Source organism: Necator americanus, chromosome IV, assembly GCF_031761385.1.
Source record: "Necator americanus strain Aroian chromosome IV, whole genome shotgun sequence".
Classification (NCBI taxonomy): Eukaryota; Metazoa; Nematoda; class Chromadorea; order Rhabditida; family Ancylostomatidae; genus Necator; species Necator americanus.
The window spans coordinates 10,188,532-10,212,245 of record NC_087374.1 but is presented as its reverse complement, the minus strand read 5'-3'; the positions used below and the strand labels follow the sequence as shown (position 1 = coordinate 10,212,245).

General features: G+C 38.5%; 2 protein-coding genes across 2 annotated transcripts; both read right to left on the bottom strand.

Moving 5' to 3' along the window:
• Positions 1-1,240: 1,240 nt before the first annotated feature.
• On the bottom strand, positions 1,241-3,331 carry RB195_000824 (uncharacterized protein; the record flags this gene model as incomplete). Its single annotated transcript, XM_064197356.1, has 4 exons — positions 1,241-1,275; positions 1,330-1,414; positions 1,843-1,893; positions 3,263-3,331. The coding sequence occupies 4 exons, from the start codon at positions 3,329-3,331 to the stop codon at positions 1,241-1,243; spliced, it is 240 nt and encodes a 79-aa protein (XP_064053237.1).
• An 8,231-nt stretch (positions 3,332-11,562) lies between these two features.
• Positions 11,563-14,478, bottom strand: RB195_000823 (uncharacterized protein; the record flags this gene model as incomplete). The annotated part of the gene is made up of 3 exons (XM_013447493.2): positions 11,563-11,576; positions 13,823-13,951; positions 14,397-14,478. 3 exons carry the CDS (start codon positions 14,476-14,478, stop codon positions 11,563-11,565), a joined length of 225 nt encoding a protein of 74 aa, XP_013302947.2.
• Between the last annotated feature and the right edge of the window lie 9,236 nt (positions 14,479-23,714).

Below are 23,714 nucleotides of genomic sequence, written 5' to 3'. Positions count from 1 at the left end.
ACAGTTTTGAGTCTTGTGAACGTAAATGTAAACACTAGCTAACGTTCGGATTAAGTGCTCTGAAGCTAGGAGGAAGTATGGTAGGGTCAGTACGACACGAAGCACGAGTGTAGTAACACAAGCGCTCGCGGTTGGAGCAAAGCGGCTTCTAATCTGCCTACGAACGGTCTTTCCGGGGAATTTGTCAAGTAAGGTGAAGTGAAGTCATCCGGATCGATATCGTCCACATTTTCTTGTTTGTCTCCGTACTTCTTACGCTTCTTTCTAGTCTTTTTTGTTTTTTTTTGTACTTTTGCTATGCCACACGCAATTTCTTTTGTTCTTGAGATCTGTATGTTCTAGGTTGCGCCACACATAACTTGAGGCCGTAAGTTCTTGCTTGTTTCACTTGTTTTTGCTTTTGTTTCTTTCTTTTTCATTTTCTATGTCTCTTGTTTGGTTTTTTTTACCGTTGTCTTATTTGATTTCGTTATATAGATCTATAATGTATTTGCATTGTTTCTATACTACTGTGTTGCTTTTTCACGTTTTGCTTTTGAAATTTGGTTGGATATTGCATTTCTTTTCGAGCTAGCTTGCTGTTATATTATGTTATGTTATATCTCGCATATTATTCTTTTGTATTGTTTGTGTTCCATAACTACTTGTTGTTTAGTAACTAGTTGTTGTTTAGTATCTTCTTTGTTCCGCGCTATTTCAAGTTTCTCTTTGTGTGTTCATGTTAATACGTTGTTTATTTAAGGTATTCTACAACTCGCGTATTCTATATCGCAAAACGGAGAACGAACAAAATGTGGTTTTTTTCCGCTTTGACGAGAAATGTTAATGTTATCTTTGAAAATTGCGTTACGTAAGTTTTGATAATAAAGGTTGTGATGCGATTCGTTGGAACCTTCTCCATAGTAGAACTGGCAGCAGCATGTAAACGAAATAAATCAGAGTGGCAGGAAATGGAAAAAAAAATGAGCTTCAAAGTGTTCACCAAAAAAAGAATATCCAAATGCATCTAAGTAATCTAAGTAACTAGGCTACGATAGGGAGATTGGTCGTGTTAATTAAGAGTTGGCAGATCACAAAATTGTTTTTATCACTTTTTTCAAACTGTTTTTCAGGTATTATCAATATTAGCTATTGTGGTCGAGCCGGCAATGCAACTAAGATAGAAAAAAAACATCATTTATTTACGTATACGTTACATGGCAATAAATTTATCCATGTGTTAACTGGGTTCTTTATCTTTCTAGAGACTCTCCATAAGTGACTGGGCAAGCGCACCTGAATAAAATCAGTAAAGCAAAAAAGAGCAGGAAATGATTTCAAAAAACCTACCGTGTAGATGAGGAGGCTTATTGTTGCCGAAAGTCAGACCACCAGTTTGAGTCCGCGCAAGGCATTTCTCCTCCTTCGCTAAGGACTAATGGCAACGTTAGCTTTTTTTATTGATTTGCTTGAGCTGTGGCCAAGATTGGTATTGATATTTATTAACAGCTAACGTTTCGCCTTCGTCAGAGCCTGGAAAAATCAACGCCATTAGTGACTTATTCTCTCAGGCGCCTTATTACCTACATAAAGCATCCAAACGGTAAGCAAACTCAAACAGCAACACATTGGCAAGTGCTTACCTCATTAGCTAAACTTGGTGACGGAACAGACCACCACGTAGCACAACTACGAGTCACAAAGGTTTTTTTATAGGGACCTGACAGCCTGCCCCGTAGATCAAAACCCGCACAGATTTTGATATGGGGCTTGTTCGTTTGTGATCGCAATGTACTCATCCTTCTTCATTTTGGGACTTTTGGCTGTGATCCAAAAGTTAGCTGAGCTGTTTCTCTGTCTTACTTCTGTGTTGACCGTCCACAGGAGCCTCTGCATCAAAGGTAGAGCGTACCTCTAAAATGGTTTCAGCATATCAGCAGCCGGAACATCGGAAGAGATTGGACAAGGTAGTTTGGGGACTTATTTTCAAAATATAAATAGTTAGCATGGCAAAAAACATTGCCAGGAAGTGAATTGCCATTGTAATCACATAGTGATGATCATTCGTATACGGCGTGATTTCTCCGTATTGGGGTTTCTGAGCAACGCATAATTTCTAACTGTGGAAAAATCAAGGAAAAATATATTTTGTAACAGCCACGAATAATAGACAAGGCCATTAGTTCATAATTGATAATCAAAATGAAGTAAGAAGAGTTAAGATGACCAACATGAACATGACGGTGGTGAAACAATGGGTTTCTGCCTATCTATAAAAATTTGTTTTGCCAATTTTATGCGGTTTGTTTTTTTTTATCAACACTTCAAGTTAAAATATGTAGGAATGTCGATAATATGAAATTGTGGAGCAGTAGTTCTAACACAACCAGCTAAAGGTGGAATTAGTGACTAGAGGACGAATAAATGTGATGTCACTGCTGCAGTTACAAAATCTATCCCGAAGTTGTAAGATACAGTTAAGCCGAAAGATGGGGAGTGGTATAATGTGTACCAACAGCTATTGCTACGCGGGTCTTTCCGTCTGAGAACCTTCTGTGCCACTTGGGGCCGACCACACCTCAAACTTGAACTTGGGCATTTAAACCTTTATATATATATATATATATATATATTTAACAATAAACACGAGGCACGATAAAATACACGCATATACGTGTAATGGGCAACAATGGTGAGCATAAGGTAAGTGAAATCAAAATGAGCAGAACTAAAACTAGATAAATGAGAGAGCTGCCACTGCGAAACACCCATATTGATCAATGAAATACATAGGAAAATCTTGAGATAAACTGATCATAGAGAGGTGACTCTCTATAACAGTTACGTTACGAAATCTATCCTGTGGTTATACAGTTAGCTGAAACGTCGATCCCAAATATGACAGATGATCACAAGTATCCATTATCAGGTCCTCTTTTTTTCTCCCTAGTCGTCAATGTGAAATATTAATTTTGGTACCAGTTTGTAGAGAAATTTCTCCTCTATCTCCTTATGCTATCTCCTTTTTGATTCCTTGTGTTTCTATAAGCTAATGTGCTCAAAACTGAAAACACCCAATTTTTGATGCTTAACTTTGGGCGTCAATTTCTCGGCGAAAATGAAAGCACAATGAATGTGTTATGTACCAATAGATCAACAATAGTAATAATATAATAATACGTAGTAAGTCACTAAGACTTTATTCTCATGGCACAATGAGGGAGAATCGATAATACAAAATGGAGCTCCACATTAAAACTAGCTATGTATAGAGAAAACTCACCGCTATCGTCCGATAAGGCTTAGATAAAGAAATTGACAGGCAGACGGTAACCAGCTTTAACAGGATCATAATAACAGAGTTGGAGCAGACGAAATATCAAGGAGCGCCTGAAATATCAAGGAACGCCTGAAAAAAGAAGACCAATTTGAAAACTTTGAAACTGAGAAGAAAATTGTGAATTAACAATTGCAAGAAAGACAGCATGTCACACCAAATTGCTCATAAAAGGAAGATAGACTAGTGCACAGTAAGGGAACAAAATCAAATAAAAAATAAAATAGGAAAAAAAGTGAACTGTGTAGCTTCAGCCTTGCACTGTAACCCTTAGGTTGAAGCTAAGAAAAACTACCAAAAAAAGCCACTCCCATGTGCTCATTAGTAATGGAAGGAAGGCGAGGAAGCAAAAAAAAGAACATTAGGTCGAAAAGAAATGCAATTTCCAACCAAATTTCAAAAGTAAAACATGAAAAGCAACACAGTAGCATGCAAACAATGCAAATACATTATAGATATCTATAACAGAAACAAATACGACAAACGTGAAAAATAACAAAGAAGAGACATAGAAAATGAAAAAGAAAGAAACAAAAGCAAAAACAAGTGAAACAAGCAAGAACTTACGTCCTCAAGTTATGTGTGGCGCAACCTAGAACATACAGATCTCAAGAACAAAAGAAATTGCGTGTGGCATAGCAAAAGTACAAAAAAACAAAAAAAAACCTAGAAAGAAGCGCAAGAAGTACGGAGGCAAACAAGAAAATGCGGCCGATATCGATCTGGACTCTGGACTGTGCCGAAAGGAACGAACGATCCTCCAAAGCTACGTGGAAGTGTACGGTACTTAGTGTCACCAAGACATGGATGGCCATTTAATAGTATATGTGGAAGGAACACCGACAATGAAGAAAAAGTGCAGTGAATGAAAAAGGAAATACTGTAACCGAGAACAAGGTGCTTGACTTGCATGTACTGATTGGTATATAAGGCCTGTATCGGTTTATTTTTCTATTTTGTTATTATATATGCTATTGTTGCTTCAGTTTACGTCTCGCACCCAATTTCTGTTTTTCTGTTACAACCCGTCATTATTGATCACCGTTATCATGCCCGGATCTACTCAGCGCACCCTTCGTAGTTCTTCCCGCAAAACGAAAGAAGCTATGATCACATCTCAAGTCGTTTGTCAATCGAAAAATGATCAGATTGACATCGACATCTCTTGTGCTGAAATCATCAACGAAATTTTGGAAGGAAAGGCAGTGATCCTGTCATAAGGAAGATGGCTCTTGCTTTGAAGACTAAAATCACACAAGAAGTGGTTGATTGAATCGAAGCTAAAAAGAGGACCCCTGTATTGTGATCACCAGCTTGGCCGAGTTAGTTGATGATATACCTCCGAAAGAAAAAGCAGGACATCGAAGAGTGGCCAACGTCCTTGATGCGCTTGAAGTTGACTGCCTGCCCGAAGTATATATACGAAGCTTATATGTTGGGAAAGCTCAACAGCAACAAGTCGTTAAAGTTGTACTCTCTTCTTGTTTTTACTGAACTAAGGATCTGTCAGGTCACCTTTTACGCCGCACCAGTCTTTCAAACATATTCATACGCAAAAGCATACTGGCGGCAGAACGAAGACGGAATTATGAGTTGAAGCACGAGGTTCGTCTAAGAAACAAACGGCCATCTACGCTTGAGTGGGTGGTTTACAAAGATGCGTTAACTAACATCAATGAACTTCCCCGGTCCCCGCAAACCAGTAACGGGAAACTTGTAATCCAGCGTGTACCGCTCTCCAAAGCAAAATGTATTTTGTTTAAAGCTCGCAGCATAGTAAGCAAATTGTACTTTTTTACTCCTTTCTTCGTCTGCACCAATCTGATGTATTAGCTGTTACTGAAACATTGCTTAGCTGTACAATTTCCGAATCTGAAGTGATCGCAAATTTATCATACTTCGTGTTTCGCTCAGACAGGCCGCCTCAAAAGAGTGGAGTTATCTGCTGCCTTGTTAATGACAAATTTCACGCGATTCCTATTCCACTTAACATCAAATGGCTGCTGATATGTTGTGCGTTGAACTCCTCTTTCCCTTCGCACCTCATTCTCTCAAATTTGTTGCTGTCTATTGACCCCCAGATTTAACTAGGACTGATGATTATACATTGCTTGATGCTATTTTCTGCCTTTCTTCATCCAAAATCATAAAATCGTAATGGTGGGCGGCTTTAATGTAGACATGAACAGACAGACCAACTTCACTACTGAACGCTTCGAAACTTTATTGGAAAGTTGTGATCTATCCCATAACATTGAAACTCCTAACCGTCTGCATGCCATTATCGATCTCGTCCTCCCAGATCAATTGTCAGTGATATTGAAATTTCCCCCCTCCCCCTTTCCCTACCCCTTGGCCACTTCTGATCACAATATTGTTACTTTCAAGTTCAGTTTTACCACCGAAGAATCTCCTTGCCAGATTTAAGTCGTGTAAACTATTCTGACTTACGGAAACATCTCTCTCTCTTGTATACTGGCTTAAAGTTTTCGACATCTATCAGGTGGTTGGAGAAATGAATTGAGGTTTTTGCCAAGTAGTGTACTACTGTTTAGCCAAATTTGTACCGCTGAAGTTTAAGAAGAATTGTGCCCCTGCTCATCCTTCGCATGTACGAAATCTATAGTATTTGATCACAAGAATCGACTTTTCTATAAACTCGATAACGCTTTGAACAACGCTCTCCGTTGGAAATTTGTGCAGATCTTGACTATCACACGAACAAATACCTCGCATATCGTGAGCGGCGTTTGTCGAAAGCATGTGTGAAAAAATCCATAAGCTTTTTGTTAAAAGAATTAAAAGAAAACACAACTGTCTGTTGTTGTGTTCCTTTAATTCTTTTAGCAAGAAGGTTATGGAAAGGGTTGAGTTTAGTGAGATAGCAAGAAGGTTGGAGTGAGTTGAGGACTGACAATGGGATTTTATCAAAACCGATGTCGGAAAAGCTAACGCACTTGCCGAATTCGTAGTCTTCCATTGTGGACTACTGATTCCTCTGCCGTTCACGTTGGCCAAAGGTCTTTCGACATTATCATTTATACAAATGATGTTTTCATCGTTCCATTTCTAACCCTGGCACTCCAACTGATTCTTATTTAATCAATTATTTGAAATACCTCCACCTTGAACTTTTTAACGTCTCTTGTTCATATTTCACCTATATCATAAATCCTTTAGATTTAAAGTTCTTTTATTCTGCTTTTACAGCTTCTTTTGTAATCTATCGGCCTTGCTGGTAAAATTTATGTCGAATCATGTCTGTAAAATTCTGGCACTGCAAGAGGCCAAGCTGTACCTTTGTCACAGGATAACTCGGGTAGAGAGATAGGGACCGCGAAATATGTAAGACAGTAGTAACTTACGAAACGTCAGCAGCAGGTTCGATCAGCTGTGGTGCGGAACGAAACAGTGGTACAGTTACAAGCAAATGTCTATCATGCAATCCGAAGAGTAAAAGTGGAATTTTTTGAAGATTTTGAAGCACACAAGGTTTTGCGGAGAATGACAAATATTTCCTTCTTGAGGCCGGCCTCGTTGAGTTAGGAAATAGGTCATCTCCTTCAGCGAAGATAGGAGAATTTCAGGAAGAATTGAACATTTAGCTTGCGTAGAACATGAGCTATCGTCCAGTCAAACCTTATCCGACGATAAAAAAAACCCTTCTTGCCTACCCTTGGTAGAAGTAGTTTCCATTTCAGCGTTTTACTGGCGTCAAGCACTTGCTAATGGCCACCTACGTAGTAGTGCTGGTTTTCTCAGTGTTTATGTTCACGGGAGAATGACACCTGATTAAGGGAAACAAGGAAACGTGAGTATGAACTATGATAGTATGCATGCAAACGTAATAGAAGCAAAAGCTAGGAGGATGTTGGCAAGGAGAAGATTGTCTACGGTGGCGACTCATAGCGCGTCTCTGACTTGAGAAGCAAGTCGGGAAACATATGAAGCTGCTAAGTGTTTCTGCGACATTAAAATCATGCTCATCTAAAGTGCGAAAATGTTTATCGCAATACAAGTGTATTCGGATTTTACCTCTAAAACGTGGCTAACAGCTGAAATTTTGGACTACTAAACTGTCGGTAATCTACCTTGTGATTTCCATCGTTCGTATCAAGTGCGAGGAAGGGATGACGTTTGCGTTCAGATCCACTTTTGTCGGCCTCCAAATACTCTTCTTGTGCCATTGATGTGAAAGCTGACTTACTTTGCCTAGGTTTTTTGTCTTGATAATTTGTCGGAGGTTCGTTTTACACTCGCACGCTGTCAACTGAGCAGTTCTGTTACTTCCGGTAGGTAGAGAAGCTTTTGGGCGATCTTAATGTTGCAAATCATCAAACAACTATTCCTAACAGCTTTAATTTGCTCGGAGCTTGATCAACTCAAAAGTCTTCAACTCATTTCCATCGCTTCGTCGATTTTCTGCTATACTGGGTTTGTACAGATTATAAATCTCCCTACCTAGACTGATAGAAATCTCGACGTCATTTCTACACATTGCTCTCACAATTTTGGGTGCTCTTCCATCCTCATCCGCCACGGTATTACCTACCTTGAAGTACATCGAACTAGGACCCAACACCTTTAATACCTATGCCGAATTTTGTTGCTGCCACAGTTCATGGAACAATTATCTTTTGAGTGTTGGCTGGTTTACGTTATTTGATCAATACTCCCTTCGTTTGGCCATCTGTTTCACATTCTGTGGAGAAGGTTTCAAGATTTAAAGAAAAATTTGAGCTTTCGGTTTCCTCCCGCTTTCCTCAGATATCCTACGTCAACAGAGACATTTAATCTCTCAGAGACAATGTTTTTTTTTTGAGGAGTTCAACGATCCTTTACGTAATGCTTTATGAAGATAAGAAAGAACAAAGTTTAAGGGGTATCATTCCAATAAGGATGCGCCAACGCTTTCTACTGTAATTCGTGATAGGGTTTCGGAATGTGTGTTGTTATACTGAGTGTCTTACGGACGCCAGCCGATGATCAGTGTTTTACTTTTCCTCCCAAGCAAGTCTTATCGAACCCGAAAACGTGAATGGCTTCGTTGGCGCTACGATGGTTTCATCCATCGACTATGTGACCGTAGCGGCGACTACGCTACACCCACCCTTCCAAACCATTATACGATAACGTATGATGTGACATAGACTTCCATGTGAGAGCGTACCTTTTTCATCCAGAGCGCCACCTTTGCGTGGAATAACCGCTATGCCATTTCAACCATGCTTAGGGAATATTATGAAGTCCAATTTCAGGTTTCGTGGATCAGCCAGGAACTGCTTTTATTGGAGATGTCACTAGAGCATTAGAAAACCCTAGCAATGACCTCTACCAGTGTCATTTTACCAGATTTCACCGTTCCAGAAACTGCTGGTGTAGCTCTTGTCCAACAGGATTGCAGTAACACGCTATTTTATTCTTCTGATCATCAGCAATATTTTAGGTGCGGTCGGTAACTGACGGATGTAGTGGGATTCCATCGATTATGTACAAGGGATGTGCTGCTAATCTAATTTCTCCTTTTGCTCTTATCTTTGATATCTCAGATTTATTAGGTGGGATTTCGGAGGTGTGGAAGGACATTATTGTCACAGCCACTCCAAAATTCCCAAACACCAATTTGTTGGGCAAATTATCCTTCAAAAGCAGGTTTTATTGTTAGCGTCTGGACATCCACTAATTTCACTGATAGTGTCATCGATTAGTTCTCGTCCTGCAATCAATGTAAATCGGAAGAATGTAGGATGGGGAATAAACAGGACGGAAGGATTCTTAGACTGATCCGATTGCGGTAACGGAGGAGGAAGTTGAAGGTTTCTAGGTAACCGAACACCGCGTTAGATTCTGCGTAAACTTGAAGGAAGTTGGACTTGAAAAACTAAGATAAGATAAGATAGGATAAGACAAAAAAGCTGGACGAACAATTTCTTTCTCCATTGGAAGCTACGATTTCAACTGACGAGCAAATAACCTGGCGTCCATTTGTTTAATTCGACACTCTTTTAATCGCTGTGCTATCCCGATACCGTTACTACGTGTAAGACATATGGTAGCAAGTAGAGAGTACCTTAGTGGCGCCTCCTGAAGTGTGATGTTCATGAAGTTCATCCCATTTTCATTCCGCATCATTTATTTCGAAATTTGTGTATCTACCGACCAGTCATATCCTTAGAAGAATCGACTAGAGAGGGACTAGAAATAGCTGCATGGTGAGTCTCAACGAACGAACAATAACAGAGTAGTTTCATATGTTCGCATCACAGGCAACTAACTGAGCGGTATATATAGGTATAAGTTGTAGACCTGGGCTTTCCCAGCCCCATTCTTGCGGATTTTTTTTTTTTGAGAGATGATTGCATGAGAAGAGAAACGGAAACGAATAATAGTTAATGAAGAGTGAGCATTGTCATTATAGGTCATGTAAATAAATAGAATCGGCTGAAAACTGTACTGCAGTTGTGTAGATAGTGCAATTTTTGCTCAGTTCTCACTGGAGCTTGCGATCTTCTAATCACGAGAGCAGCCGACTGACAAAATTGCACCAAGGCCAAGACGTTTTGATCCGACTGTAATTCACTGAAGATGAGTACACTATTCAACATTATCCATTGCCTGATACAATAGAAAGTTTTCGACGAGTCACATTCCTGTTTCCTTATCGGTTGTTTTCTGTGGGAAGAAAATCATTTTACCCCTAAAACTCTACGTTTCACAGAATATAGTTGTTACGAGGTTCCGTGGTCAATTTAATCATCTTACAGTGAGATTTTAGGGCGAGTGTGGAGCAGTCGGTTAGAGGTCCTTTGTAGCCACACGGTCGAGGGTTCGAAACCAACGTAATGCAAACCAAGCCTTTCATCCTTTCGGGATCGATAAATTGGTACCAGACTTGTCTGAGAGGATAAAAAAAAACACTGACTTGATCATCGGCTGGCCCCCGCAAGTCATTGTGTAGGCCAACATGCGTTCCAAAACGTCAACTGTAACGAATTCCAGTAAACGCGTTGGCGCATCCCAAGTGGATTGATACGCCAGTGACTTTATCCTTTATCCTTACAGTGAGATTTATGAAAGCCACAGAGGAAATGACCAGAACATGATCGCAGGAAGTCTTGGTACATAGTGTTTTTGTTCTATGTATTTGGTTCTGAGAACGGTGTACCTCTGGGACCAACTTCTTATACAAGACCTCTACAAAGGTAAATATATGCAGACTCATCTAACTTGTGCCAACTGCCCCGATATTTCCACGTTTTTCCTGCATACGAACTTACGTACATAGATAGAACGAGGGTGGCCAGGGGGTTGTGATGTACCTCATATTCGTTGTTCATCTACTCGACTAGGCACACTGCTACAACTCCCGTACATTACGCGGGATGTTTTGAATACGGTGCGGGAGCGATCCGAATAGTACGACTACGTAAATTGGTGACTTGGTAAATCCTAGTTGTTTTCTTGGATCGTGACTGATAATGGCGAGCCATATTTTAAGTTCATCGTATGAAGTCACATATTCCCTTTATATTACTATCTCTTCTAACAGCAACAACCATTTGGGTCAGTTAAATAAAAATACAGTGGCTGACTATTCCGACTAAATTGTCCTAGATCTAACTGCTCTTTTTAAGCCCTTGTGTTTCGTTCACCTCCGAGTTTCCAAATATTCTTTGTGGATAGTAACAAAATAAATTGAGGAATGAATGACCAAACATTTGAGCGAATAATTGAATACTTCAGTTAAGTAGTACTTTCAGTTTAGTAGAACTGATTGTTCACTCAGAAAGGCGGAAGGGCTATAACTTCAACTTGTCTCCGTCTCGTGAGCGTACCGCTCTAATACCCTTTTCAAACGCCTATCCATAACTTTCCCTGCGACGTTTTAGTAGAATGTAATCCATCTCCATGGCAAAGTCGGTCATCTCGGGAGGAAAATTGCTAATAATTGCCGTTTAGGTGTTTTGTTTTTTGTGCGGGGAGAGCTAAAAGAACATTCACTGAACGAATTATGTTTGATCGCGTTGTCAGGATTTCCGTACCACCTTCATTGAAATAATTACACATTATATTAATTCTTTGCAAATAAAAGTAACGTTGAACATCTCCATAAAAACACAACTACTTCTTATTTATTTCTAGGAATACCCGCAAGATTAAAAACAGAATACATGTCTTCAAAATATAGTAAAAGAAAAAATGTTTTTTTCTCCTTCGGCGAACACACAAGCAGTCCGCTCTACGATCTATTGGAACGTTCCTGAAATGTAAGATATGTGGGTGAAAATGAAGATATCTCGATACCTCAGATTTCAGAAAACGTTAGCACATAGAAAAACGAAAACGTAGGCTGGAATCGTATACGGGACGCTGTTCGCTGTATACTCTTTCTTTCTTTTCGCTATTTATTTATTGTATTTCCTTATGTTTATTCTTGCTGTATATTTGTTCTTGCTTTCCCCCTGTTTTTTCTTTCTTTCTGATAGCTTTCTGATAATAATTATAATTAGATAACGTTCATGTTACACGCCATTGAGTATAATAAGTGAACAAATGAATAAATAAATAAATAAATGATGAAGTAAATGCAACACTTGTCGCTTTCGATTTTCTGATTGGTACTCATAAAGTGTTTGCTGACGTGACCACATCCGGTTAGCCAAAAAATTTTGATCCATGATCAGCGCTATTCGACTTCAGTCTATTTCGATTGACCGATATCCAGAAGATGGTTAAATTTGAGAAGGAAACCCAATGCTGACACGCTCGAACTACAAACGACAATTACGAGCGTACATCACCTGCTTCCTCATTAACTCACTTGTTGAGAAATCACATGTTAAGATGAAAAAGTCGAAAATGAGTTGAACTAATTTAGTTTTCAAGGGTTCCAACTTCAAATTCGTATCCAATTTTCAAAGGATTCGTATGAATTTGAACAATTCATACATTCAAAAAACCAATTTGACTTTATCCAATTAGAGTTAGTTAGTCAGTGGTAGGTCAAAATACTGACAATTACATTAGAAGTAATGTTGATTTCAGCACTTTATATTAAATTACCAAAATATGTACCAGTACAAAAAGCACTAGATTCTACGAACGGCCTTTTAAAGGTTCTCACACAACGCTATGAAGAGATTCTTACGGAACGTGTATGGGATTAATTCCAAAATTGGAAAGCAACTTACTACGATTTGTAGATTTGCGCTGTTTGTGACAAGATTAGTCAAAAGTATTTGTTGGAAGAAATAGAGAGAAAAGAGGAATGATGCGAATCTCTTCAGCTACATCTCACAACGTTCAACAATTTTAGAAAATACGATAAATTTCCGGCAGTTTCAAGTGTGATGTGCGCTAGTTTATAGGTAAACGCCGAAGTATTCGTTTATCTTGCGACATGCGCGAGACAAAGTGGTTAATTTCTGTATTTTTCAGTCTATCGCTGCAGATGTTCTGAATCGCAGTAGAATCGGTGTGATAATCTTCACAGAATCGCTGTACGAGGCTGGAACACGTATTACTTTAAAGGCATCACTCCACGAATCTGAGGTGGCACGGATTTCAGGTGGAGTATTCGTATACGCCATCGTAGATTATGGAGACGGGGGTGATTCTGTCCGTTTCTTACTAATTGCCGTAAAAACGGCCCGGAAGATACGGCTTCAGGCGTTCCGGCGCGCTATTTTCTATAACGAGTTCGACTGGAGCGCGCCAGCCTTGTGCACGCGCGCATCTTCCGGGCCGTTTTTTACGGCAATTAAGAAGAAATGGGCGGAATCACCTTCCTCTCCATAATCTACTATCCCTTATAAGAATACTACACCTGAAGTCCGTACCACCTCGGATTTGTGGGGTGATGCCTTTAAAGGAAGATTTTCCTTTAAATTTGGGAGATTTTCCTCTGAGCGGTACATGATGGCTCTGAGGTCATGCTCTCGTAAAGTTTCGTGAGTATTCTCTGAGTAGAGAAAAGAGTTTAAGCAATTTTTCCTTTCTATTGTAGAGGAAACAAGTTCTACTCCTTCCTGGCCTTTTAAAGGTGCACTTTTTCATTTAATACACTAAAATTACACTTTTTTCAGATGAAAATCATGTTTACAAATCAAATTACCTCATTTGACAAACGAAACGTGACAAGACAGCGTTGTTTACGATACCTTAATTGAACTTTTCAGGGGACAATTAAGTGCAACGCAGCTATGGAAACATCTCACAGTGGAAATTCTGCAACCAGCTATGAAATTCAAAATTAGAACCACTAAAGTTTGAGTGTATTTCTTTCACAAACGTGCATAACTGCCGTTCAAAATACATGTTTAAGTGCTATGTTGATTTATTGCTGGGTTGACATAAATTTTGATGCCTTTAATACCTAAGAAAGTAAATGGAGGATTTTTTGTCTCTTTCTGAAGAAACACTATAAACTTTAAACTTTTTTTTTTGAAAAGCATGCCTTTAAAAAGTTTAAAAACACTACGAGCATACAGAAAAAAGCAAACGTACCTTTCGGTACAGGTGTGATCACTCGTTTTCCACCGAGTGAAGGAGGTCCGATTTGTCGCATGAATGGATGTGGACTCGTCACTGTTAAACGCTGTGGACGAGATGCTTGTGCTTGTGCTTCATGCATTTCTGGAAGAGTTAAGAGCTTTCTGTGCTTAGATTTCTGGAATAGCAAGGTCTTTCCCAGGATATCAAATTTAATATTCTCCTAAACAATGACACTGTCATACATAAATGGAATTAAAATAAAAAATAAACTTCAACGTCACAAATACTTGTAATAAATGTTTACTGCTTCAATTAGCAGTACCGGTAGTAATATGAACCAACATTAATCACAAAAAATACGAAAGAAAAAATAAAAGTAACTACTAATAAAGGATAAAGGATAAAGTCATTGGGGTATTAATCCACTTGGGATGCGCCAACGCGTTTTACTGGAATTCGTAATCGTTGAGGTTTTGGAACAAAAAAAAAAACGAGAGAGACTACTAATAACACTCCAATATTCTGTTACTTATTTTTTCTTCTCGAACGGTTGTAAACTGTTTTCAAATGGTTGTATCTTGCTTACCAGATGGTTGCGTCGGCCATTCGTTGCCGTGAACCGTGAGCAGAGTTAATAACGTAATTATCCAAGCAATCAACGAATACATCTGGAAATGTTGTTCAAATGAGACAACTTGTCAATCTTTGAAGATTTAAAAGGAAACGGCATGCACGAAAGCGAGAAGTGAAACAGACTAAAAGAGACGAATAACTTGAAAAGAAGTGATTCTTTTTTTGAAAGACTGCGAGAACAGATAATACTGGCAAAAAGTATAAGTGGTGTTTTAATAATAGAATGATGAAATCATCAAGTGAAAAGCGAAGCACTCTTGAAAGCGTTAAACATTCGTGTTAAAAGAGAGAGAAAAAAAACTCAGCTGAGAAACTGGAATGATTCCCAAGAGTTGGAACTGAGAGAGAAAAACCTGAAGTCAAGGTTAATGACAACTCTAGAAAAACAACGAGTTGAATAGATAAGAGAATATAGCATTTTGATGGCAGTGTGGGTTTATCAAGTAATACATATGAGTCAAGTGTTCTTACTACTTAAGTTCTTTTCATATATAGATATACTATAATATATTCAAATAAATAATGTTGGCCTCTGATAAATAATGTTGCTTTTAAACACTTCCAGACACAGCTACGGGTGAGAGTAGAAACACGGGATACTGTATCTATGTACTTCAAAATCTTATTTTATAGTAGGATAAGTTCTTAAGTTTTATAATTTTGTCGGTCGTTAAACAACAAAAGGAAATTCGCCCAATCTATTAACACGTCGGACGTACAGAAAAAAATAGGATGGAGAGAACTTTTTTTTAGTTTCGCAAATTATTTAAAAACTGGGAAATAACACTTGCTTAGCTCTTTTACGTTCTAAAATAATTCGTAAAAATAATAATCATAATAACGTTCTAATATAATCATAATCATAATAAATAATATTAATAAATAAATAATAAATTCTAAAATATCTAATTTCTCTGCTCTCGTTTTGTTAAAAGTCTTATTTCTTAACTTTCTGAGTTAGGATTCTTTTTGAGCTGTTCGTGCGTCTCCAAAAAACGGTTATTTAGAGAATTATCGTGGAATTCAAAAACTTTCAAAGTATTGTGCAGTATTGTGCACTCGGCATCATGCATTTTTGTTCGTAGAACCAGTTGTGTGAATAAAACGAACGTAAATGCTTTCAATAAGTAAGTGTGTGCTTTGGAACAGAAAAGTTCTTAGACTCGTTGTATTTAGTCCATGCGTCTATTCCATTGTTGCGTTTGCAAACTCGGAGTTCTTCGGGTGGACACCGCCTCACGAAGGAGAAATAAAAATACACATTTGTTGGTACTTACAATTACAACTTAGAGAAACATAAAAAAAAATTGGAAAAATTAAAATTAAACATTACTTAAGCTTAGAAGTGTCGGGTTTAGAACAGAATGGTTTCTAATGTATTACTACAACACCGCTACTAACACCGGTGTTTTCAAAATTTAATTTTGCCCACTTCCAAGAATTCCGACGGTTCGCGACGGATTTTGGGACACGAGTTAGTAGCGGTGTTGTAGTATGCATCACGAAAAATTCAAAGAAAGAATCAATAGAATTTATAAAAATTCATAGAAATCGACTTCAATCTCAAGACCAAATGAGTATGTACGTGTAGAGGGACCAGAAAAAAAGAGAGATTTTCTCTACCAAATTTCAATTTCACTTAGTTAGAAATTTTGAAAGAGTTGAATGGTACTAAATGTTCAATGAACACCCAAAGGTACAGGACACATATTTGCTGCGTACTTTTGTTTGTAGTTCGCTCAATTGCGACTAAGTGTACAATTTCGGAATCTCGCAAAAATGCAAGAAATGCAAAATGCAAAAAAAGTCGCAATACCAGAAATGTCGGAAAAAATATAGTTTCCAATCAATTACAAAATTTCAAATGGGAATACTTTTCTATTAAATGTGAAGTGGAGGACAGTAGGTACATAGGAAGGCGCCAAACCAGAGTTCATATATGTATGTACACAGTTAAAAATGCGGTAGTTTTTTTGATTACGATAACAAATACTCAAACAAGGCGCTTGTTCGTACATTATACTTGTGTAAAAATTTTAATGTGACCTTTATTAGAAGCGGTGGAAAGTTTACAGAACTTTAACTACTGCATATCTTGTCTTACTACTCGCTTGTTTATTTATTTACATTTTGCTTGTTCGTATTCAAAACAATGATTAAAATAATGGATAAGAATAAGTGAGCTATATTATGCTAGTGGAATTTTCATAGAAACGTTCAGAGTTTGCTAATTAAGCCGCAACGGTCTATATAGCTGCGCTATTGTCGCTCTGCTAACAAAAAAAAAGAGATTCTTCCAGAAATTTAATTTCAAATTCAGCCATGTACGCTATCGCAGTCGTTCCTAAAACTAAAGAAGAAATGAACTGTGAAGAGTGGACAATAAGCCATGACATGAATGAAATTAAAAACAGGAGGTGATGACATGAAAGCATGAACTATTCGAAAGGTCTTCATCATCCTTACGTCGGCGATGAACAATAGCCGACTTCCCGTGTGCCGGAACGACCCATAAATTCACCACGACAATGTTTGTTTCATCAGCATAAGAACGATTACATGGAACGGCCGTCGAGGTCAGAGCAATTTTCGTTCAGAGCCAATCCGGTGATCAAAAATTCGAAAATGACATAGCGCGAATATTTTTTGTCACTAAAAATGGTCCGGTTCAAAGGGTGCGAGCTCAGTACGTAGTCCAACACGTGCAACATTATTCTGATCGGGAAAAAAGATCAGACAAGGTAACAAAGGCGGAAGAAAGGAGAAGAAAGAAAAAGATAAGAAAATCTATACTTTATTTTTAAACGCAGAGAATATGAAAATTTACTGTAGCTTTTGATCATGACTGGAAGGAATTACTCATATTTCTAGGTCGTGCACTTGCAACGAGTCATATAAATAGTGGGGTCAGTTGAAAAGTGAAAAGAAGACGGACTAGATTTATTCGGGACGGAATGGCATTCGGCGATCGCATAGGTTTAAGGAAGTTTCCATTGTGTTGCAGCGGGAACGGAGCAATTGTTGGTTCGGTGGACCCTGCGCGCGCTCGCACCGGCTACAGTCTAATTGGTTCGCTCCTCATTGTGACAGCGGGCAGTCAATATAGTGACAGTCAGTCCGGATATGAGTACAAACGGGGTCATTGTTGGGCCAGGGCAATTTTGCTCCGAGGAGAAAGTTTGGAATTCCCCGAAACTCCACAGGAAGTCAAGACGAACGAAGAGATCGTGCAACCCAGAGCGGATTCTTTCTCACAGAGCAGCTACATGGCTGAGAAAATGATTGAAAACAGATGGAAAAGAAGAACAACATGCAATTAATTATCCTTACCTGCAAGAATGAAGATCAAATGCTTCTTGGTCTTGGTGACTGCTGACTTCTGAGCGATAAGACAATGCACACAAATTAATTGGTGCAGAATTCGTTGTTGTAAGCCTCGCAAGCGCCGTAAATTGAGATCCTGATAAAATCTAAGAGAAAAACAAAAGTTTAAATCCAGAAAAAACTTGAAATTATCGAGTTCAGCAACGAATACATGGAATAGCAATGCATAAAAAAAATTTCAGTCCAACAAAAGATGAAAAAGATTCGATAACGTTGACAACCAGTGAAATTGTGGTTCTCTTTCAGAAAACACATGTTTTTGCGAGCAATCAGGAACCATATGGAGGACTTTTGATGACCGGAGCGTTTTAACGTCGTTTGTTTAACTACTCTATCGTGCATATCGAATTGCTGTGGTGTAAAAAATGCTACCGATACTGCAAAATGCTATTGAAAAAAAATCAAGCCTCAATTATTGTCACCGGCAGGATGTGAAGAGGAGAATATAATTTTTGTATGCCTTTATTGATAAACCTCTAATTATAATCACAAAATTCAAATTAATCAAGTTTATTGCATGAAATTCTGCTCTTAAGCATGTCACTGACATACAACGAAAACTTCCTCTTCTCTCTTCCCCTTCTTCTTCAACGTCCGCCACGTTTAGAAGCGGAAGAGCATCTTTTTCTACACCTCATATGTTGTTTTCAAACAACTATGGTCAGCTGCCGCAGAAATCCCGAAGAGGGGTCCAAAGTGGGATGGCAGGGTTGGTGGCAAAACTACGAATATACGTTAAAGGCATCACTTAACAAATCTGGAGTGATACGGATTTCCAGTGGAGTATTAGTATACGGGATCGTAGATTATGGAGAGAAGTTTGATTCCGTCCATTTCTTCCTAATTGCCGTAAAAGCGGCCCGGAAGATACGGCTTCGAGCGTTCCGGCGCATTATTTTCTACAAGGAGTTCGCTTGGAGCGCGCCGGCCTTGTGCACGCGCCGCATCTTCCGGGCCTTTTTTTGTGGCAATTAGGAAGAAATGGACGGAATCACACTTCTTTCCATAATCTACGACCTCGTATAGGCATAACTCTCGTGAAACCCTACCATCCCAATTCGTGGGGTAATGTCAAGAAAGCCAAAAATTAGAGCCAAGCGCGTAGTCGTATTAAAAGATGCTCGTTTTATTAGGAAAATGGAAGCCGCTCATTGAGGCCCTCAAAAATTATTGTGAATGTTTAGGGAATATTAGTAAAATGATGAAAGTCATATGAAACTAGCAAATATTTGAAATTTGTAGCTTAAGTTATAGAAATTTCAGTTCTGAATTGAATTTGAATTTTATTTTCTTTGAGGGAATTTCTGAGAGCAAATAACGTTGGTAAAAACACTACCTTTCATCAAACGCCGGAAAGTTAACTGGTAATAAAGCAAGATCGATACCAATCTTGATTGCAGCTCAAGCAAATCAATAAAAAAATCTTTTTATCCTCCTTTTACTTGCTTAAAAACCATTTTTAGTTTCAATTTTCTTAGCACACGAGCTAAAAAAAAGGTGAAAAAGGCATGCAACAGGCAGTGTTTCATTCATTTGCTATGAACTGGCCTCATGTTCTTATTAATTACTAATCACTCATCAACATTTTTTTGCCTCCAATCGTATTCCTCTATTTCGCTCATACCATGATGAGATGATTGTTTATAGGCAAATTTTATGGTAGTGAAAGATATCCACTGGAATTTCACAGAGAAAAGAACAGGCTCCTGAAATCACGACTATTCTCCTTTATTCACTTCTTCTTCAAAATTCTTACAATAAAAACCTAATTAAGAGTTAGCGTCTTTCTGTTAGGATTTATTGCTTTCAACTCTATTATTATACCCAAAAAGTCAATGAAATGGGAGCAGCTAGCCCGCTTATTTGAATTGTTGTCTTTCAGCAACACACTTCCTGGAAATTTGGAACTAGGGCTAGTGACCCCCTTTTTCACATACAGAAAACTACGTTTTGTTATTTGTGCATTCAATAACAACTATATTATCTATGATAAGTATTTGAGAGGAGAAATGAGGTGACAAATTGTAGTTACACTCTTTAGAAAAACACCTACACAAACTCTTCTTCTTTAGATGATTCTAATTCAGACCTACACCTCGTTCGAATCTGTGACTGGATTCTTTTCTGTTCCATTTTAACAGTAAAAAAATTGCCCAAAACGTTCCCGTTTCACAATAAACTGCATCCCATAAGTGCTGTTGTCAAATTTTATGAGGTCGCCTTTACCACCATTAAAAAATGAAGAATACCTTATGACTATGATGACATAATTGCTACAGAAAACGTTCTAAACAAAGTGCAGGAAGTTTTGTGGACTAAGTAATGTAGTTTCTAAAGGAAATTAGTTTACTGATGTGAGTTGATGTGAGGAGGAACTGTCACTCCACACAAATGAACGATTAGTGAGATTATTACAAAAAGGTTGGCGCTGTATTTTACGTTGTCATCGGTCCAACAAAAAGGGAATTATTTGACGTGGTCATACCACGGAATGAAAAACATGAGGTACCGTAAGAAAGTTTTTTTTTTAACAATCTTCGCTCTTGCTTCAATTTGACTAGACTATTAGAAGAGTGAACTGTATTATAGAAAAATGTGATTGAATAGTGAATAAATCACATTTCAAAAGAGATTCAATTGTCTCGACGCGTGCTGGCCTACACAATGACTTGCGGAGGCCATCCGATGATCAAGCCAGTGTTTTTTTTATCCTTCCAGACAAGTCTGGTACTAATCTATCGGCTCCGGAGGGATGAAGGGCTTAGTTCGCACTAGGGCGGTTTCGAACCATCGACTGTGTGGCTACAACCTACCAACCCCCCTCTAACCGGCTGAATGTATAGGTGAACACGCGTTCCAAAATCTCAACGATTGCGAATTGCAGTAAAAAGCTTTTACGCATCCCAAGTGGATTGATACGGCAGTGACTTTAAAGGCATCACCCCACGAATCTTACGTGATATGGTCCGATGGTCGAAGATTATACGGGGTCGTAGATTGTAGAAACGGGTGGGATCCGCTCATTTCTTCCTAATCGCCGTAAAAAACGGCCCGGAAGATGCGGCTTCAAGCGTTCCGGGCGCTATTTTCTACAACGAGTTCGATTGGAGCGTGCCAGGCTTGTGCACGCGCCGCATCTTCCGGGCCGTTTTTTACGGCAATTAGGAAGAAACGGACGGAATCACCCTCTTTCCCACCATCTACGACACCGTATAGGCATAACCCATCTGAGACCCGTACCACCCCAGATTTGGGGGGTGATGCCTTTAAATTGTCTTGGAAGCTTTTAGACTTTCTATCTCTGGAAATATGGCATTGTAGAAGATATAGGTGCATATAGAACATATAGAAAAACAATCGAAAATAAAAAATTAAAATAAAGAACATATAGAAAAACAATAGAAACAATAAAAACAACATGTAGAAAAATTTTATTCGTTTAAACTAACAGAGAATTTTGCATTCGCAAAAAAAAATTGCAATTACTGCTAATTCTTGGACTGTGATCCACCAATACTTCCTCCGTGTTTTACCGGGAAGGAGGTCGGCGAAAGTAGGAAATAATTCAAATGAGGACATTCATATGCCGCTGAATAATCAGTCAGGTCAAGCGCAACGACGGAGGAACGGAGTATAGAGAATATTTGCCGTCTTCACTCAAAGGTGAATTCGCACTGACCAAAACGGAAAAAAACTGCTCATTATGCTCAGTTGGTCACATCACTCGGAAGTCCTTCATTGAAGGTCAAATGTTTGACCATAAGGCAGAAGAGGGTCAGAACGAATTGTGTGTACAGAAGACTGTTAAGTGGTGTTGGACGAGTTGCTCGGTGACATGTGGTGTCTTAATGTGGTGGTCTATGCAAGTATGTATGTATGTATGTGGAGTAATAAAGAAAAGAACAGGTAGCAAATGTACGATTGCCGTTTGCTTCCTGTCCCCAAGTATAAATTTCCTCAGCAGTTTGATAGAAAAAGAAATTATGCGCTAGACTACACTAGACTAGGCCTATAAGGCATATCCATGCTGTGCTATACAACAGCAAAAAAAAAGAAATAAAAAGGCTTGTATTAGAAAGATTTCTGAATAGCTGAGTACTAAACTTCTTAGTTACTAAAGTTGCTACTTAATTTCTTAATTACTAAAACTACTACTTAATTACTTACTACTTAATTATAAGAGGAAATCACTAAATATCTAATTTGGAGAAAACCATTTTTAGGAAGAAGAATATTGCTAGGTTTTTTTTGTTAGTTTGGTTTCTTTAGTTTAGTATTTGTATAGTAGTTTGGAATTATTTTTACAACATTGAAGCTACCTATTTGTTCGCTTACTCATCAAATTATTAAAATTTTCATTAGTGTGACTGTCCCAGACATCAGAAAACAGCGTTAACATAAATTTTACAGAAACCGCCTCAAAGTATTAAATTATAATGTATTTTCACGATGAAACTACTCAACAAAAAGAGTTTTGTGCGCCGTTTCCATGTTTTTTTTTATCCTTCAAAGAATATTTAGGCCATTTCGTTCTTTGGACATTTCCATAACATTCACTTTGTTTGTTACGTGGAGCATATGCTTCTTTAAGCAAGTTTATATTAAAATTTTCCTAAAAATAAAAAAGGTTCTAAAACAGTCCAAATTATATGCTTATAAATTCAATTCAACCGTATAGGATAAATCGAGTTTCTTCGGCTGGATTCATATATTTTGTTCTGTCAAGTAACATATCTGAACATTACTATCATCATCACTGAGGTGTGTGTGTACTTGATCACGGATGTTTTCAACAAGATGGCTTTACTGAAGAATTTCGATAAAATTATTGAAAACTGTCCTCAGGTGCTCTGTGCTGAGCGAAACTGAAGCGGTGCGTTTTTGATTTATAGGAAATTATTATTAAAAAAACCCGATGTCGATAAATGAGGACCGTTAGCGTTATCCTTCCCCAATATTAACCTGAGTTAAACTTCCCAAGAATTAGAAGGGTGAGAACGAAAGGAGAAGGAGTTAGCTCGTGAGTTTGCACTTTCGATGGCTGGACACTTCTCAAGCACAAGAAAGCACTCCAAGACACACAACTCCCCTTGTAAATTTGCAGGAGAATTTTCTGGTACGAGTCAGATGGGAGACTAACGATACTGAGGTGATGCAATTGGTCCTTCCGAATTGTTGTATAGTCTGCATGTGCGTTTGCAAATCTCTACTATTCTGATTCGAACTAGATTGCGTGGTCTCTCAGGAAGCAATGAACACGATGCACTTAATCCCTTCTCTTTCCATAATACGTTCGGTGTATTTATGGAATGTTCATATGAGAGCATCACCTTTTAGGAAATGTGCACTGAAAGGACTACGACTATCTCTGAATGTTCTCCGCTTCCAATCTGGAAGTGCACTATCTGCTAGAAGGTTAATTACGAATTCCAATGATCACTACACGTTACTTGTCGAAATCCAAAACTTCCAAACAGACAATGAAAAACAAAAGTTGTAAGAGGAATGGCAAGTGAATGATCGGCAACTATCATCTGAGCTGCTTATTTCCATGCTCTTTAGGAGAGTTCTTAACAGAATTACTTTTATTTAGACTTAGTTTTACTATGATGGCACGTCTCCACTGACGTACGGGCTCCACCATCTTTTCCAGTCGTTTCGACACTATCATACAAGATGTTCTCAAGCTTCGAGAATGACCTCGAGGCTTATCCAGCTGAGGTCTCATTAGGTACATCCGTGCAGCGAACACATAACCCATCTCGTTGGCGGCCTTCGTCGAAGGCGTTTGGCTTCTCTTGGGATTCACTGTAGCGTTCTTTCAGTCCATCTATCGTCGGTACTTCGCATTATGTGTACCGGTCTATATATGCTTTGCTTTCAATAT